The following is an 18297-nucleotide window of genomic DNA, read 5'->3' on the forward strand; positions in this document are numbered from 1 at the left end:
AAATAAATTCCTCAAATCAAATCACTCACTTAGATATGACAATAAGCTAAGATTAAATCGCTCCGATAGGACATTCTTATATCCGTTCAAGTCGATCCAAGATGGGTCCTAGGATTCAATGAACTCACTTAGACCCGCTCATAATATAAACATACATGCATATGCATGTACATATATTATTAAAGATCTATTTATATTTTTTATTTATTGAATAATGTATACCTTAATATATATTTTTAGCTTATAATGTTTTAGGATTGAAATAAAAAAATTTTGTTACCCTCCGAGGATCTAAATTGAGGCGGGTGGATCCGGATTTAACCAAACCCGTCTCGTTGTTTATTAATAATATTATAGTTATTTAAAGCTTATATTTCATATAAATTTATAAGTAAAATATATCCTTTCAAACACAAACCGCGATGTTTTGAGATTTTTTTTTTGTTTAAATCAAACATTTTTGTAAAGAGGAAGTTGGTGAAAAATCCTCAATCATAATATATCTTTGGGTTCACTCCTTACCCACAAAATTGTGGTACTATGTCATACAAAATGTGGTAACTTCATGTGGAAATGTGGTACTAAAAAAATATCTAGAGACTGAACATAAAAAAAAACGGCAGCTGGGGACTGAAGGCCAATTTCCTGTTTTGTAAATTTCTGTATATTTCATAAAAAGTCAAATGAACTTTTTTGAAAAAAACAAAAACCGAACACCATCCAAGTACTATTTCACAGGTATATATAGCCCACTCAAATAGGGCACACAATTGATATCCGATAAGTTCAAGGGTATAACTGTAAATTAACGGAACCCCAATCGGATGACGTCAGAGCGTTTTGTGTGGTGTGGTCGTGCAAGAGAGAAACTACGCTCTAAAAAATATCAGAAACAATAACAAAAGGAGAAGGGAAGCCGACAGGGGAGTTAGGAATCCTAGTGATTGCACAACGAATCAAAACCCTAGGTTCCTTTCCCCTGTTATTCTGAAACAATTCGACCGAATCTCGATTTCCAGGGTTTATCTACGATCTCACCATGGTCAGTGATTATAAGCAGTTGTTTTCTGGCCATCGGTTCATGCGAATTTGTTGTTGGGGTTTTGTTTAATTCGCTTAAGTTTTTTGAAGTCCGCTGATTGCCAGCTGAATATGCGTCTTATTTGAATATGATCGGGGGTTGTTATCCTTGATGTTGTTGTCATTAACTCATCAGTACTTTGTTTTATGTGCATATGTCCTGTTCCGAACATTTGGCTGAGACTAGCGACCTTCGGTCATGTGAATTGATTACCGGAGGTGTTTTTTTTTTTTCCCTGCAGCACAAGTTGGGTAGAGGACAACGTGACAAGGTGCAGCAGTTCATGACTATTACAGGGTCCAGGTGTCTTGCAGATTCCTTTTTGTCAATTTTTTTTTTCTCTCAAGTGTTTATGTATGTTGGATGGGTTTTGTGTGGGCATGTTGATGGTGCTAATTTGGCTATCCCTTGTTTGTTCTTGCTCTTGATTCTAGAAAACTCCAAAATCTTTTCAGTTTTTCGATTTTTTGGTAGCATATGAAGTTGATTGATAAGCAGTATTTTTCGAACTTTTTTGGGCCATGTTCTAGCTTATCATGTATGCTGATGGAATTTTGGATGCGAAAAACTTCTATTTGTTAGCTCAAATAGACAAATTTGCTCTATTTATAATGTTCACTCACCTAATTAGATATGATAAATATTATGAATGTTTTATGCTGGATATCTTCTTTGGTCTGTAAGTACTAAAATACTCCGAATACTATTTTATAGTTTTGTAAAAAGTCCATTTAGGAGCCTTTTGTTACACTGATCTAAAATGTAAGATGTGAAAAGATTTGATAGTTACTTGGGAAAATATACTTTTGGTGCTGTAAGATGTGGTCGATATGGCTCTCTGAACTCTGTGTTTTAGGCAGCGTTAAATGTGAATTGGTGAAGGGTTTCTTAAGATGCAGTTTATCTTGTTTTTCACTTGCATATGCTTTGGATGCAGTGAAAAAGTTTCCATCCAGGCTCTGAAGTCCAGCGACTGGCAACTTGAAGGAGCATTTGATATATTTTACAGCCAACCCAAAATCAAGTCATTTGCTGACACTAGGCACTTAGAGGAGCTCTACAATAGATACAAAGGTTTACTTTTTGAAAACTCATTGATGCAATGTCTGAGGAAATATAACTTTTTTCCTTTCTCTTCTTGTTGTTTCATTTATAAATTCAATTTTCACGACATTCTTCTGGATTTCTGTTTTCCTTTGAATTGAGAAAGCATCTGAAGTCTAATTTCTTAGACTGTACAGTAATTCTTTTGTACATTCTTGCCGTTTTAGCCTAAAACCTTACGACAGTTTATCATGGTGTGCAGATACATTTACTGATATGATATTGGCTGATGGAATCACTCTCCTGTGCAATGATATTCAGGTAGATTTAGCAACTGCTCACTTTACAGTCTTCTGGTTATCATTCTGTAATTCCTGTTAGGAGATCTTGGACGAGCATCCTCCGACATCCTTGGTGACTTCTTTTGTGCCTCGTGGAATTTTTTTGGATCACATTTTTTTCATCTCTTGTTTGTATTTTTTTACGCAATCGGGTGCCATTTTTATTTTTTTGATTGACATTGAGTGTCATTTTTAATACTCCGCGGATTGTTCTTTTTATTTGACAGGTTGATCCTCAGGACATTGTCATGGTAAGTTCTAAAACTGTATTATCTGTACATCTGGTATCATATAACATTTATGTGTCAATTTAATCAAATAACATGTTAAAACTATGGCGCCATAAAGATGCCAACATTTTTTAAAGGGTTGCACTAGTATTTTCTCAATTCATTTTAAACTTAAATTTGGACCTGCAAACTGCTGCTCAATCATGACATACGTCTATATTACCAAACTATGTATCAATCCATCCAAGAACAAAAGGGAGGGAGAAGACGAGTTTAGCGAACTATAGACAACAAACTTAACATTGAAAATGATGCGATGTGGGTAGGACCACAATCACGATATAAGTTATATTCGTTTGGACTGCAGTTGGTTCTTTCGTGGCACATGAAGGCTGCTACCATGTGTGAATTCTCAAAGCAGGAGTTTATTGGTGGATTACAATCTCTTGGGTGAGTAAAGGTCAAAAACATTTTTATCTTTTATCTTTTTTTCCAATTTTCCTTTATCAAGTTGATGTGGAGTTGAACTTTTTGTCTAGCATAATTTTAAGTTTACGTTTCCTTTGGCAGGATAGAATCTCTGGAGAAGTTCAGAGAAAGACTACCGTATATGCGTTCTGAACTCAAAGATGAACGTATGTGCATTTTGCTCTTTCTTAGTACCAAAGGTTTTTCATTCTCTTTCAGTGTTGAGATATACTCTCCAAATCCCTGTGAAATAGTTACAGGAAACAATAAGTTCTTCTATATTAGTTTCTGTTGTGCGCTAGAAAGTTTATAAAAGAATATATGACCTCTACAACATTATTTTTTAGAAAAAAATTTGTTTTTCTGTTACTAAATTCCATATATGCTTCTATTTGTCCAGAGAAGTTCCGTGAGATCTATAACTTCGCATTTGGCTGGGCTAAAGAGCAGGTAAATGTCATTTGCTTTAATTATGTGAAATGGTACTTTTTGGCTGTATTTGGATGGATGGATATGGTGAATTTAAATTAAATCTTAAAGTCAAATGTATTCGGATGGTTTGGTTAATATTCAAATTTGTGGTTTTTAATCCCCCGACTTAATTTTAAGTTATTTTTTGAATCAAATCTAGGAATTTCAATTGACGGGGCAATGTTGAACATAATCTTCCAAATCTTCTCTGTTGAAATATTTTAATGCAAAGGCAACTTTTATCTCGAGTTATATTTGTGGCAGTAGACTAACTATTTTCTTATCTGTTTAGCAAGATATATTTCATCAAGATTAGTAGCTTTTTTCCTCCAAACTGAATTAGTTGAATATCCGTCTGACACTTTGTTGAACTAAGTTTTATCCTATAATTCTGTTTATACCTGTTTATTATCATCTTCGACGTTTTGTTTATCTCTCTGTTATCAGTTCTGATGCATTTAGTTAGCTAATATTATGTCTTGATTTCAGGGTCAGAAGTCTTTGGCATTGGATACAGCCATTGGAATGTGGCAGTTGCTATTCGCAGAAAGGCAATGGCCATTAGTCGAGCATTGGTGCCAGTTCTTACAGGTGGAGAAAACTGAATTTCAATTTTCTATATTCTGTGCATTGCATTTTTTTGAAATCGTTTCCACTTAAATGCTGGTGAGGATAAAATCTAACATGCAAGACTGAATTTTAGATAGTTGTTTTGTATCATTTAAGTAGAATTGGATGCTCAGTGATGGATAAGTCGTTGAAAATATAACATTAAAACTTAAAATATGATGGTGAAAGTCCACTTTGATTTGAAATTTCTGGAATTGTCGGTTTTGTAGGGTTTCTATCTGTTTTATAGCAATGAAAAATTGATCATTATTGAAATCTTGAAATAATGGAGATTTTGAGCAGTTAAATGCTAACAAATTCCTCGGTGACAAAAGCATTTGTTAGGAGAATACTTGTGTGGGAGATATATTTTAATACATAAGCACAAGGTGACAAAAACAATTGGTTTGGTTTGGTTTTAGATAAAAATTCAAACCAAACTCCGAACCAAACTGTGAATTTTGGTTTTGCCTGGTTTGGATGATCAAGTTTTGAGTTTTGTAGTGAATTAGCGCATGCGGAATTGTAATTTGGAAAATGTAGCACTTGTCACTTGATAAAAGTTGATTTTGATAAACGTGATTGAACATTATTTGATTCTAAACTAGAACGATTATAATTAAAAACCATAAATAAAATACTCATGCTGGTTACAAAATTTTGGAACTTATAAAATAACCTAAATTTTAGGGTTGTGATTATGTTTATTTGGGTTAAAATCTGCAATAAATAAATCCTCAATGTAATTGGACTGTTATAAAGCTCCCTAATTATAAAATACAATCTAAATTTGTCAATGGATTGAATCGAATCCGAGTTGGTCCATCCGGTTCTAGTTCTGAAGTGGGTTTAATGAGGTGGTTCCAATTCAACCCACTCTGTTGAGCATTTCTAATATTTTATTATGATATAATATGCACATCTCAAGTAAGTAGTTGGTATGTTTCTTGTTCAATCATTTCTTTCTCAAACATTTCTGTTTTTTTCCCCTTCTTTTAATTATCCAGGCACGGCATAACAAAGCAATTTCTCGTGACACCTGGTCCCAGCTGCTGGAATTTGCAAGGGTAAAACCAAATGGAATGAATATGCAGTCGCTCGCTAACGATGTCTTTTCCTTTTTCTATTTCCTTACCATCTATTTGACCTTCCATACCCTAACCGGAATGCACATATGGACATTATTTGCTTGTTAAATATCTTTTTATTTATGCTTTCCTGTGCAAGATCATGAAATCTATCAGTAAACGAATATATTTATGCAATGCAGACTGTGGATCCTGCATTATCAAACTATGACCCTGAAGGTGCTTGGCCATACCTGATCGATGAATTTGTTGACTACTTGACGGAAAATGGTATAATGCAGAAGGGTAAGTTGTGTGATTGGAGCTTGTAGCTTTCATTAGGTGTGCTTCTAATTAATTCCTCCCTTTCTTTGAGATTGATGGTTTGAACTTTCTATGATACCGAACAAAAAAAATGATGGATAGAAAGAAAGCACGTAAATCAAGGTTATGTGGATTGGATATTTATGGCCCTCCTCTGATTATCAATTTGTATGAATCACCATTGTTGTAGACGCAAATACTGGCCTTTCTATTCGGAATCAATAATTTCGTTTGTTGTTAATTTGACTACTATTACTCATTTCATTTGCTAAATACCTGATCATAGGTATTGTATACATGTTCCAAATATATTTTAACGCATTAAATTATGTAAGCTAACCATAAAGAGTGATTTTATGGATAACATACATTCCAAACCGACAAAAGTGATTTCGGTTGATGCCCTCAAATGTCTTGTCACAAATTTAGAACGATTAGATCGCAAAAAAGTACGAGGATCATGAGATTTAAGACCAATTGGGTAGGTGTGAAAGAAGGCACACTTGGAGGACTAGGCCAAGCAGTCGGCGGATTAAACTTAGGAATCACTAAGCAACAACTGGGTAAACAGATGATGGATTAGGATACATTGGAAAAGTCAATATACGAGCTCGAGTTCAGTGGATTTGTTGATCAGTTGGTGGTTCTGTTTCTATTATTAAGCCCGACTGAAATATAACACAACTCTAGAAAACAGTCTATCCTAGCAAAATAGTGTAACTTCTACTGCCAACCTGGTCCTGCAGCCTGCTCCCTGAATCAATTTTTATGCAACTCTCAAGCCCTAGAGAGTTTAATTTTACGGGTCACCCATTTTTCCTAATTGCTGTAAAATATTTGAACAAAGAACTAATTGTTCGTCTCAACTAATTATCATTAGAAATTGACACAATTAAGTAGTCTATGCAAATGTTTTTAAAAAGTTATTATAGACTTTTCTTTTAAAAAGTTTCGCACGTTTGTAAAATAAAAAAATCTATAATCATTTTTCAAGCATTTGCAAATACTACATTAGGTATATTGTACATAAGATGGAAAACATGAGGATTAAGGTGTGTGTGTGTGTGTGAAAAGTATAGTTTATGTTCAGTGTTGCGGACAATTTTGGTCAAATTCCGAGTGATTATGAGTACAAACCGAACGCGTGTCATTTTACCTAAAGCTATAGCTAATGGTAATGGTGTAACTCAAATCTTTTAAATTGCACAACGGCTCAAGCACCACGGTTCGATCGTTCTACCAAGCAGAGACAATTATTGCAAGCACATTGTATAATATATAGTTATGATAGAAAGAAAATTATTATTACTTTTTTTGGTTATGATAAAGTTAGCATAAGAGAAGTGATAATAGATGATTAGACGGATATTGAATGAGAAAATCAGAATAACGATACTGTTGAAAAACTTGTAATTAATTGATTTATTTATAAATGATAATAAAAAACCGATTTTCGAGTTTCATTTGAAAACAAACTGAACGAAAAATATATTGTTACTATTTTTGAAGATTAAAATATAATATATGAATCAAGAGAGTTTGTTTCGTGTAGAACTAAGATAGATATGATAAAAATATTAAAGACTTATTAGCTGAAAACAATAAAAAAACATTATATATCATTGATTTATTCATGTGTTAATTATCAGTGGAGGAATAGATAGGTACGAGGCCTGATGCAATAGCAATGACTTCTTAATCATCGGCAGCGTCCACTTCGGAAGCCTTCGTTGATGCATACCCGCCGACAGTTATGGCTGCTCTCGCACGGACCAGCAAACCCGCGGCTATGTGACATGCAAAACTATTGCCGCTACCCTTTTCACATTCACCAACCCCGAGTAATTGCCTTCTGCAAGATCTTTAAACAAAATGCATGCCAAGAAGACAAAATTACACAAGCCAGGAATTAAGTCCTACTTGGTTATGATCTATGCACTTGATGGTAGGTGCATGCTGTTGGACTTTATACTTTGGTCTATTGAACTTTTTTCAATTTGAATATAAATTGGATAGGTGTTTTGATTCATTAAATTTGAAGAAATTATTTCCACACTTCGATTAAGAAGTTGTCTTCTGCGTTCAGCATATCAAGATTAGCTCTTTGCACTGACACCAGTTTAGAGCTCCATATATTTTGAGGAAAAGAAAATTTGTTAGGTGTTTATTCACTTCCATCCAAGTATTTTAGCTGATCTTAATCCTAACATTTTTGTATACGTTTAACACAAAAAATTTCTATTTGCAAAGAATAAAGGAAAATTGCCTTTTTTCGTCATGTATATTTTTGTCGACTCTATTTGTCAAATTTCAGTTTCACTATTTGTTTGTTTTCTTGACAATTTTAGTTTGTTTTCTGACATGACGTTAATGTACACAACATACATCAGGTCAACACTCTCAATAAAAAAATTAAAATTGTAAAAAATTAAAAGATATATTGATAAAACTGAAATTCGATTATTAAAATTGAAATCCGATAATATAGATATTAAAATCACTCATAAAAGAATATATTAGATGAAAAATGCGATTTTCATTTATAAAAAATGCGATCTGTGTTCGTCAGCCGTCCGAAGAGAAGTATAAATCGACGCAATCATTGAATGTTGGTGAGTAAGCAATCAGACAATCGAAAATGGAATCTCCATTCAGAGCGGATGTACTGATAGGCAAAGTAGCTCTACTGACAGGAGGCGGGTCGGGGATAGGATTCGAGATATCCGCCCAGTTCGGTAAGCATGGAGCTTCCATCGCCATCATGGGCCGCCGGAAGAACGTCTTAGACGACGCTGTCTCGGTCCTCCAATCCCTCGGCATCCCCGTAATTCTTACTCTTTTTTCCGTTTTAAAACTTGATTGTTAAGATTCTCGTGTTTTTCTACCCCTAATTCATTTTGGCGTATCTGAATGTGTTGATTCTTCAGTCATATATGCGATCCTTGTGATTACTTTCGCCGAAAATTTATCGGAATTTTCATTTCATTTTCGTTTTTGTGTGTAAATTCTCACTTAATTTGATGTTGTTAGGATGTACTTTGATGAGTTTTTATTAGTGTAAGGGAGTAAGAATTTTGAAATATTTTGAGTCCCTTGTTAAAAATTTAGCATTATTTTCTCAGATTAAAAATTTTATTTTGAATGATGTCGTCCGATTTTTGTTTTATCTTCTTCTTCAGGCGATTGGGCTTGTAGGGGATGTTCGGAAACAAGAAGATGCGCAGAGAGTCGTGGAGGCGACAGTGAAGCATTTCGGGAAGCTCGACATTCTTGTAAATGCAGCCGCTGGCAATTTTCTTGTGTCAGCTGAGGATCTCTCTCCTAATGGCTTTAAAACAGGTAAGATTTTGAAACCCTGTTTCAGGACGGAAAAATGTTACTTCTAGATTTCAAATTTGACCTAATTTTGGGAAGTGTAGTTCTATTCTGCAAAACAACTGAAGTAGCTACTTTTCAGAATATATTAACTCTCTTATCTGATGTAAACTTATGTGATTGCACTTACATTCTGTAGTGATGGATATTGATTCGGTTGGCACATTCACAATGTGCCACGAAGCACTAAAGTATCTGAAAAAAGGTGGACCTGGAAGAAGTTCAGAGCACGGAGGATTTATACTAAACATCAGCGCCACTTTGCATTACACGGCAGCTTGGTATCAACTCCATGTATCTGCAGCCAAGGTTTGTGAAATTTGATGCTTGCCATTTGGAAATTTGATGTTCTTGATTAATTTTTTGCCCCATTTTTCTGTCCAGGCAGCTATTGATGCCCTGACAAGAAATTTAGCCCTTGAATGGGGGACGGACTATGATATTAGAGTTAATGGCATTGCACCAGGCCCCATTGGAGATACTACAGGAATGAGTAAACTCGTTCCTCCAGAGATGAATAGCAAAGCCAGAGATTATATGCCTCTGTATAAAGTTGGTGAGAAATGGGATATTGCCATGGCTGCTGTCTATCTTGCCTCGGATGCTGGTGAGTAATGTCATCGCTCATATTTATTCTATTTGACTTAAATGTTTCAAGACATGGCTTTCTTTTTTGAAATGAAACAGATTATGCAATTTTTGTACAATGCATTGTGATGTTCTCTTCTGCTTTTGTATGCAGCTGATATTGTTGTTTGGCCATCTGTTTCATATGATGGATATATGTATGCTTTCGAATAATTTGTTGTCTGAAATCTAAAATTGTATTACTTGGTTAACACATCCATTGGAAGCATTATCCAAATTTTTTTCCTGGGGAGTGGGGGATATCATGGGATGGTTTCATATTATTTTTCTGTACTATAATTTGCGGGCAAGTAGTTTTTTTAACCTTGACTTGAAGCCATTTCCATGCTTTAATTATATGAACAATAAAATTTCTCATCTTCTAGAAGTGCGATGGTGCATGATTTTCCATTTCTTGATACTTGATGCTTGTCTGTATAACCTTGTGTTTTGCTTTCTCGCATAAGCACCCCACATTTTCGAATGAATATGATGGCACTTTCTAAGGATGTGTTTGCGAAGAGAGACATGAATTATCTTTGTGAATTTCCAGTGAAAGAAACTAAGCAAAAGCTTGTGGTGGTTTGGTGTCTGAACCAATCTTAACTAACAGAAAGATGATATAGAATATCATCACTCAGTTCCAAATTTTAATCTCTGATTCATTGTAATGATGTAAAATTTTCATCCAGTTCCTTGTGTCATCTATTTTCAATCGACAAATGTTCTATTTTTTTTTCCTGTTGCTGCTGCAATCACCTTACTTATCAACCGACAATTTTATAACATATGCACAGGAAAATACATCAATGGAACCACAATGCCCGTTGATGGAGGACTGTGGTTAAGCAAACCACGCCATCTCTCCAAAGATGCTGTTAAACAACTTTCTCGAACTGTGGAGAAAAGAAGTCGTGCTACCCCAGCAGGGCTTCCTACTAGCAAACTTTAGACTGGCTGATGAACGTACTCCATAAATTATGGTCTTGTAAGTCCATCTGTATTCAGTGAAATCACCATCACAAATAAAACTTTCCCGCTAAATTTGTCATAGTATTCATCTTATCATCAAGAAAACTGATCTTGTTCGATACGCATTTTGATGCATGTATTTATGTAATTACAAATGTTTAGTTACTTAGTAGCTCCATTTTGTTGGATATGGATCTCAATGAATTTCACCCTGATCACACTCCAAGATCCAAAAATTAAAAATAAAAAAAATTAAATGCACAAGCAAAGCCCATAGTCTAGACTGCTGTAAAATTATATGACCCGTCTACCAGGTAACCTTAAGTCTCTGCCATGCCGTGCCTTTGTCAATTTCTTGCAGTTATTGGTACTAACTGGTTATTGACTAGCTTTTTCCCAAGAAGCAGATCTGACTCCACCCAAAAATTGTTTTCAGTTCCCCCACATAGGATAACATCTGTGCATTGGCGCAGGATAGATATCAAGGGGTTGACAACGGAGGTAATCATTGTGAGGAACTGGCCCATCCTGTTGAATAAAAGGACAAAATTCGGAAAGGAATATAATTTATTACAAGAAACTATGCAAGAGAAAAATGCATTTGAGGAAACGAAATTTGTCAGATAGCAAGATAATCTACTTGGAGCATACGTGTTTTATGTTCCCTCATCCCTGTGAAAGCTAGAGATTCTGTTAAGATCAAATATTTGTATCTATACCAAAAGTTATGAAATAATGGTGGTGACAGCAGCTATCAAATGTTTTAAATCAGCTTGAACAATTGATTTCATCATTTGTCACATATGCAAGATTGTGGTGACCATTCTTACCTCAACAATCAGCCTCTGAAGTAAATTGCAATTGATGAAAATCGAACATATGCACTTTGATACCACTGGTGGGACGACTAATTAAAGGCCCTATAATATACAGGTTATGGTTATTGTCCAACTCCAATCTCTCAAAGAATAAACAGACTAAAGGCCATATGTGATACAAACAGCTCCAAAATAAGTAACAAAAAACCTTATTGCTCCCAGCGAACTAATTACATATCTTGCAGGTCTAGAAGACACCATTTCCAAATTTAAATTCATCATTTTAATATCAGTAATAAATATGGGGGTTCATATACTATTGATTGAACAAAGTCTGGTTGGATTACAATGTTTAACCAACATACTTTTGTTCCAGGCATGCAGCAGCAATGCACAACACTTCCAAACTGAATATACAAAAGATTTTCAAAGAGTTTATTCACTTCTCTTTTCTGGCATGCCTTCCAGCAATAGCATCTAAAACTCCCAACCACAACCGGTATTTTTTGTGTCGGGTTAATTTTTGACATCCAAGATACTCTTGTCACTATTTCCCCACCTATATTCTAGCATAAAATTAAAGAATATAAATTAAACCGATAAAATAGTAATACTATGAATTTCAAATATTTAATAACATATTTATTATTCTAGCACTTTAGGATTTTTCTAACGCTATGCTACTTTTTTTCTGTAAAATCAACTTGAACATAGGTATCTATGCCGGTGAAATAAAGAAAGTTGATGTTCAAAAAAAAAAAGAACACGGATTGATGCAAAATAAAAACTAAAGAACGTTGAATTTGACAAAAATGAGAATGACATTCGAAATAATAATGTCAACGATGCATAAATGATTTAAGTCTATCAACGGTACAGGATTACTATTTATTTAAAAAAACAGATAAGAACGAGCAACAAGCTCTCGTAGCTCAGTTGGTTAGAGCACCCGTTTAGTAAGCGGGAGGTCTTGAGTTCGACTCTCAACGAGAGCAAATTTAATTTTTTTGATATTTTCTGCAAAGAGAAACTTTTAGCAGTAAAACTGGAACAACAAAGAGAAAGAACTTTTAGTCCAGAGTATATTTAAACAAAAAACTGCACAATCGTAGCAGCGGAAAATGGAACCAAAAAATCCATTAAGTAGGATCTGAGTAGCCCGGATAAGGATCGATTTATGGTGGCAATGTACGTCACAAATGTTATAACTGAAGGAAATCATATTCTGAAACTACAGACGGCTTATTAAATTAAGACAATTGCCTTTTATGTAAACATAATGCTACCAATAGTCACCGCAAGAACATTTACCACCACTAAAGTGGTGAAACCGGTAAGGGTCCCTCAGTATAATTTCCCTACTGACTATGCTGCTTACAAATTTGTAGACGGAGTGGCAATCACCACAAACTCGGAGATTCTTGAAGATTCGAAGAGTTGAACCTTCTTGTGTACTAATCAAACCATATGCAAGTGCCAGCCTCTCACTGTGTTTCCACAAGTTGTCCTCCTTCTGTTCTTCATCAGTGTCATGCAATGCATAACTCGTGTCTGGAACGTAGCCTGCCGCCTTGATTTCTTTTTTCACCTGTGCCAATTTAATATATATTTGTCCAGATTCTGGGTGGGATTGATCACCTGCCCCAAATGAGCTTATTTTGTTTCTGATGTTAAGCCAGCTGCAGGCAGGCCTCTTTTTCACATTTTCTGTTTCCATTTTCACTCGCACTCCCTGAACATCATGCCATTTTCCTGATGTAGCGCAAACATTTGAATAAAGAACATAAGCAGAATCATCAGAAGAGTTTGACTCGAGAAGATGTTGTGCCGCTTTTTTTCCCAGTTCCAAGTTACCATGGATTTTGCAGGCGGACAACAAACTTCGCCAGATGAAGTCATTAGGTGGGACTGGCATCTCTTTAATAAAGGATTCTGCCTCAGCCAGTTTTCCCGATCGTCCAAGAAGATCGACAACGCAGACACAATGCTCAATACCAGCCGAGACACCAAACTCAGATGTCATTGAAGTAAAATACGAAAGGCCCTCATCTACTAGACCACCATGGCTACATGCAGATAGAATTGCAACAAAGCTGACGTGGTCAGGTTTTGATCCATGCATCAGCATTTCATGAAAGGTTTCTATGGCTTTTAGGAAGTGACCATGCCTGGAAAAAGCAGACATCAGTATGTTCCATGATAATCTTGATCGAGTTTCTGGCTCTGGAAGCATTTTCAACAGATCATTAATTTCTCCACATTTCCCATACATATCCATAGTAGCATTCCCGACATAATGATGATGGCCAAACCCAAGTTTGATTGCTAAACCATGGAGATGTTGGCCATCCTCCAAGATAGCTAAACTTGCAGAAGCGGCAAGGGCTGCAGAAAGACTGAACTGGTCAAAACTCACTCCAGCTCTTTGCATCTCAAGAAGTAGTTTCAGAGCCTCCTCCCATTGGCCATGCTGAGCATTTGCGGCAACCAAAGAATTCCAAGTTGCAGGGGTCCTATTGACTAATGCATAAAATATCAAGTTACTTGAGCCAAGATCTCCGCAACAAGCGTACATGGAAATAATTGAGTTCCTCACATATTCATCTGAATCAAATCCAGTCAACAAAATATGTGCATGCAAGGGCATTCCTTGCCTAAGAAGGTGACATGAATCATAACAAGATCCAAGAACATTTATCAGGGTTATGTAGTTAGAAGGTATATCCATCTCCCTCATTAATTTAAAAACTATTAGTGCCTCATCAGCCTCTCCATTTTCTGCAAAACCACCTATTAGGGCATTCCAAGTAACTAGCTCTTTCTCGGGCATCTTATCAAATATGTCCTTAGCTTTGTGTGCCATGCCACCTTTCCCATACATGGAAATCAGTGCGTTACCAACAACCAAATTCTCATGGAGTCCAGATACAGTTACAAGTCCATGCACTATCATCCCTTCAGACAGAAATTCCTTGTCTGCACATGCAGATAGCGCACTAGCAAAAGTAACAAAATTTATGGGTTTTTTCTCACGTAGGAGTATACCCAACACTCTCAAAACATCCAAACACTTGCTTCCCAAAACATAGCCAGCCACCATGGAATTCCAAGATATCAAATCCTTCTCTGGCATCCCGTGAAACAATTGTTCCGCATCTTTGTATCCTCCACTCTCAAAATACATTGTAAGAAGAGTGTTAGATATACAAATATCCATTTCATATCCAAGCACCAACACTAAACCATGTAATCCTCTACCCCAGTTCAATTTGTCAACAGAGCCACATGCGGATAAAACTGTGGAAAGTGTGGTTTCATTTATTTCACCATGATTTAGACGCATCAAGTGAAAATATATAAGTGTCTCCTCAAAGACCAAATTATGTGCAAAACCTGCCAGTATTGAATTCCATGATATAATGTCGTGTCCATCAATGTGATTAAAAATATAACAAGCAACTTCCATCTGGCCGAAACTACTAAACGTCGACATAAGAGAATTGGCAACAGAAACATTAGTCTCAAGACCTGTTTTGATAACATGACCAAGCACTTGATGAACCAAAAATTCATCATCAAAAGATCCACATGAACTGATAACAGTACTAAATGTGTTCTGATTACAACCAACTCCTGCTTGCCTCATTCTTTGATATAAGTTAACAACTTCATAAAATAATCCATCGTCTGCTAAATTAACCATCAAAGAGGTCCAAGAAACCACGTTTCTATCAGGCATCTCTTCGAAGAGTAACTGAGCATCAGAAACAAGAGCAAATCCACCATAAAAATGCAAAACTGACGTTGCCACAAAAACATCGTACAATAAACCATTCTTCAACACCAAACCATGAATCTGAAGTCCTTCGATAAACATACTTTTAGACCTACTGAACGCACTCAATAAGCTAGCAATAACATATCCATTCAATTCAACTCCTCGATCCCACATCTCAAGAAACAATCCACCAGCATCTTGAAAAAACCCAGTTCTCACGTACCCAGAAATCATATTATTCCAAGAAGCTTCATTTCTATCAGCCATTTTATCGAACACGTGTTTGGCAGAATTGACATTCCCAAATCTTGAATACATATTTATCAACGTGTTTGAATGAAATATGTTTAAATGAATCCATCCCTTCATGCACACTGAATGCAGAGACTTTCCCACAGTTTCTTCGCTGATCTGCGAAAACCCTCTTTGGAGAAACCCCGAAATTTCTGGGTGAGGGTGATTTATAAGGAATTGAATAATATGACTCGTATGTTCTCTTCGGCATTGAGTAAGTTGCAAGCTAGATGAAGCAGGAAATTCGATCTTGAATAAAGGCCCAACACTGAAAGCCGACAGCTTGTTCGTGCAATACCTTGCCAGCTCGGATCACAGAAATATTTCAGAGACGTAAACAATCGATAAAATCAAGGAAAAATGATAAATTAGGACACCGATAAATGTAAATAACAGTACTAAACTACTTCTTCAGTAATCAATAGAATGAATCATTTGAACTGGAGAATTTACAGACAAAAAAATTAGGCGGGAGAGATGAGGCCAATCAGTGGACAGTCGCTGATACAAACCAAGTAATTTGTATAAAGAAAACGGCACCGCATGACCCATAAATAGCATTTTACTGCTCTCATAATTTTTTAAAAAAGAACCTTTATAAAATTAATAATATTTTACTCCAATGTTCTTAAAAACTCGTTTACCTTATTTACAAGAGATTTTATACCTAATTTTTTTTAAAAAAAATTAGGTCTTTAAATACCTAGGGATTTTAAACTTCACCTTTTTGAATTTTCAAGGTGAGCCTAAAACTACTTTCGTCAACATGTTTTTACAACAAAATACATCAAAATGAGTGGGCAATGAAACCTCCCAAGGACTTTTGATTAAAATCTTGATCAGATTTGAAAGTGAATGAGCCACAAGTGATACCACAAATTTTTTGAACCAACTATCTCACGGAGTACGTGGAACGTCGGGCTCGTTAAATCTACGTTTGTTTAACTGCGATTTTGCACCCAAGAAAAAATAACACAGTTATTCTACAGAGAAATATTAACATTCTTCTTGCATATCATGCATCATAGATACAAAGATTGGTCTGAATATTTGTAGCCATCAAGATTCACACTCAGGCCATGTTTCTCTTCTTCCCAGATTACAGAAGCAGTAGCAGAAAAGAAACATTTGCGTATTATAATCTGTGTAAGACTTGTAATCCACACAGCAATTTATTTCTCTCTTTCCACAGGGTTGGAAAATCCTCGGGTACCTCAGTTTAAAATCCTACACTAGCGTTTAATGTTCCACTTGTGTGATGTTCGTGGTCCGGTCACAACGCCCTCGTAGTATTGGGGTTCGAGTTCCTGGTTATTCCATTCTGCCACAAACTCTGAAAACAGGCTCCGAGCAGAATCAGATGATAGATCTGAGAAATATTTTTTCTTCTCTTTCTTTAGCCACATCGAAAATTCATTGTTTTTGGAGAAGTAGTCTTCATTGGACAGTTCTTGAAACTTTAGTTTCTGTGAGTATCATGAAATTATAATCATATATGGTGACTCGCACAATCAAGTAGAAGATCATGAAAGTTGACAAGCAACTAAATCAAAGATAGCCATCGTCTTTCGACACAGGCTATAGTCTATAATATAAAAGTGATGGACGGATAATACAGAAACTCACTGAATCTTTCTCGCGGCTTTTATCTTTATGCTTCTTACCAGACTTCTTATCTGAATCAACCCCGATCAGTCAATATCAACCGAAAAATCATGATAAAAGCAGTAAACAAAATTCAATTTTGGAGCAGATTATCCTTCTGCAAAATATTATTTCCATGTAAAATTAATGAATTGAAACATTTTCAGCCAGAATAGTGACTAATTTACAAAGCAGAACGATAACTGTTCACTCAAAATATACTAGCAAATCAAATTCAGAGAACAAGAATAAATTAAAACTAAAATAAATGGTGTCGAACAATGTTCAAATGACGTCCAGGACTTAACATTACTACAGCAGGATACGCCAAATTTCCATCCAACCAATTCAAATATGCTTGCAAATTCAGCAATTATTTTCAAAAATACCGACTAATAAATACATTTTTCCGCATCTGAAGTGAAGAAATCAATTTGGACAGCAAAAACGCACCTTTCCGCGAATGATGTTCAGAAGATTTATGAGATTTGTGTTTTTTCTTGGATCTGTACTTCTCGTCGTCATCGTTAGTTCTTCGCCTTTTGATTTTCAAGTCATCTGCCAAAAAACTCCACAAATATCACAATCCAACAAAGAAATACATATCATTCCAAAAACAAAGAAATAATTCAAATTAAGAATAACTTGAATACCTTGTGGAGAAGACCTATCGACCTTGTTGTCGTCTTTAATCTTACCCATTGCTATAGCAGATTGATACTCGGAACCCTAGTTTTGTTAATTGAAGTATGTCGATCGGATTTGGACCAATCTCCGGTTAAATCAAGCGTACTATTATATTATATATAAATTATAATTATGATATATCTTAAATAAATATATCGATAAATATACAAGATAAATTAAATAATTTTTATTTAATTACAATTTTTATTAATATGCAATTATTAAGTGCAAATTTATTGAATCTAATGAAAATTTTTCGTAAACAAAATTATATTTGACATGAAAATTAATTTGAAATTTAGAAAATATTTATGTGACACTCGTTAAGATATTCGTCGAAATTTGATATACGAAAATAAAAGTAAATTTTTTTATTTATGTATACTATTCTTGTTTGTTAAGCATCATGCCGGGTTCGATGAGTATCATTACATTTTCAAATTAAATTTAAGGTCAAATATATGTTT

General features: G+C 35.2%; 4 protein-coding genes and 1 non-coding gene across 7 annotated transcripts; 3 read left to right on the plus strand and 2 right to left on the minus strand.

The window, feature by feature from the left end:
- The first annotated feature begins 842 nt into the window (after nt 1-842).
- On the plus strand, nt 843-5876 carry LOC140836857 (uncharacterized). Its single transcript, XM_073202710.1, has 11 exons — nt 843-1042; nt 1323-1384; nt 2019-2155; nt 2388-2446; nt 2694-2717; nt 3064-3146; nt 3267-3331; nt 3565-3614; nt 4125-4226; nt 5252-5311; nt 5515-5876. Exons 1-11 carry the CDS (start codon nt 1040-1042, stop codon nt 5641-5643), a joined length of 774 nt encoding a protein of 257 aa, XP_073058811.1. The 5' UTR covers nt 843-1039; the 3' UTR covers nt 5644-5876.
- A 2319-nt stretch (nt 5877-8195) lies between these two features.
- On the plus strand, nt 8196-11394 carry LOC140836859 (peroxisomal 2,4-dienoyl-CoA reductase [(3E)-enoyl-CoA-producing]-like). Of its 3 annotated transcripts, none has more exons than XM_073202712.1 (6): nt 8196-8459; nt 8815-8974; nt 9150-9319; nt 9395-9617; nt 10435-10625; nt 11083-11394. In XM_073202712.1, exons 1-5 carry the CDS (start codon nt 8274-8276, stop codon nt 10587-10589), a joined length of 894 nt encoding a protein of 297 aa, XP_073058813.1. In that variant the 5' UTR covers nt 8196-8273; the 3' UTR covers nt 10590-10625; nt 11083-11394. The 3 variants fall into 3 exon arrangements, with proteins under 3 accessions (XP_073058813.1, XP_073058814.1, XP_073058812.1); XM_073202713.1 differs by having other exon boundaries at nt 11088-11394; XM_073202711.1 differs by lacking the exon at nt 11083-11394 and having other exon boundaries at nt 10435-10797.
- Nucleotides 11395-12348: 954 nt separating this feature from the next.
- TRNAT-AGU (transfer RNA threonine (anticodon AGU)) lies at nt 12349-12422 on the plus strand. The gene has a single exon. It is a non-coding gene; the product is annotated as a tRNA-Thr (tRNA).
- A 69-nt stretch (nt 12423-12491) lies between these two features.
- LOC140836860 (putative pentatricopeptide repeat-containing protein At3g15130) lies at nt 12492-16030 on the minus strand. Its single transcript, XM_073202715.1, has one exon. It carries the CDS (start codon nt 15572-15574, stop codon nt 12710-12712), a length of 2865 nt encoding a protein of 954 aa, XP_073058816.1. The 5' UTR covers nt 15575-16030; the 3' UTR covers nt 12492-12709.
- Nucleotides 16031-16421: 391 nt separating this feature from the next.
- LOC140836046 (style cell-cycle inhibitor 1-B) lies at nt 16422-17940 on the minus strand. The gene is made up of 4 exons (XM_073201460.1): nt 17797-17940; nt 17597-17701; nt 17126-17175; nt 16422-16965 (listed from the first exon to the last, which is right to left on the minus strand). The coding sequence occupies exons 1-4, from the start codon at nt 17843-17845 to the stop codon at nt 16732-16734; spliced, it is 438 nt and encodes a 145-aa protein (XP_073057561.1). The 5' UTR covers nt 17846-17940; the 3' UTR covers nt 16422-16731.
- Nucleotides 17941-18297: the final 357 nt, after the last annotated feature.

This window comes from Primulina eburnea, chromosome 7 (genome assembly GCF_022965805.1).
Source record: "Primulina eburnea isolate SZY01 chromosome 7, ASM2296580v1, whole genome shotgun sequence".
NCBI lineage: Eukaryota > Viridiplantae > Streptophyta > Magnoliopsida > Lamiales > Gesneriaceae > Primulina > Primulina eburnea.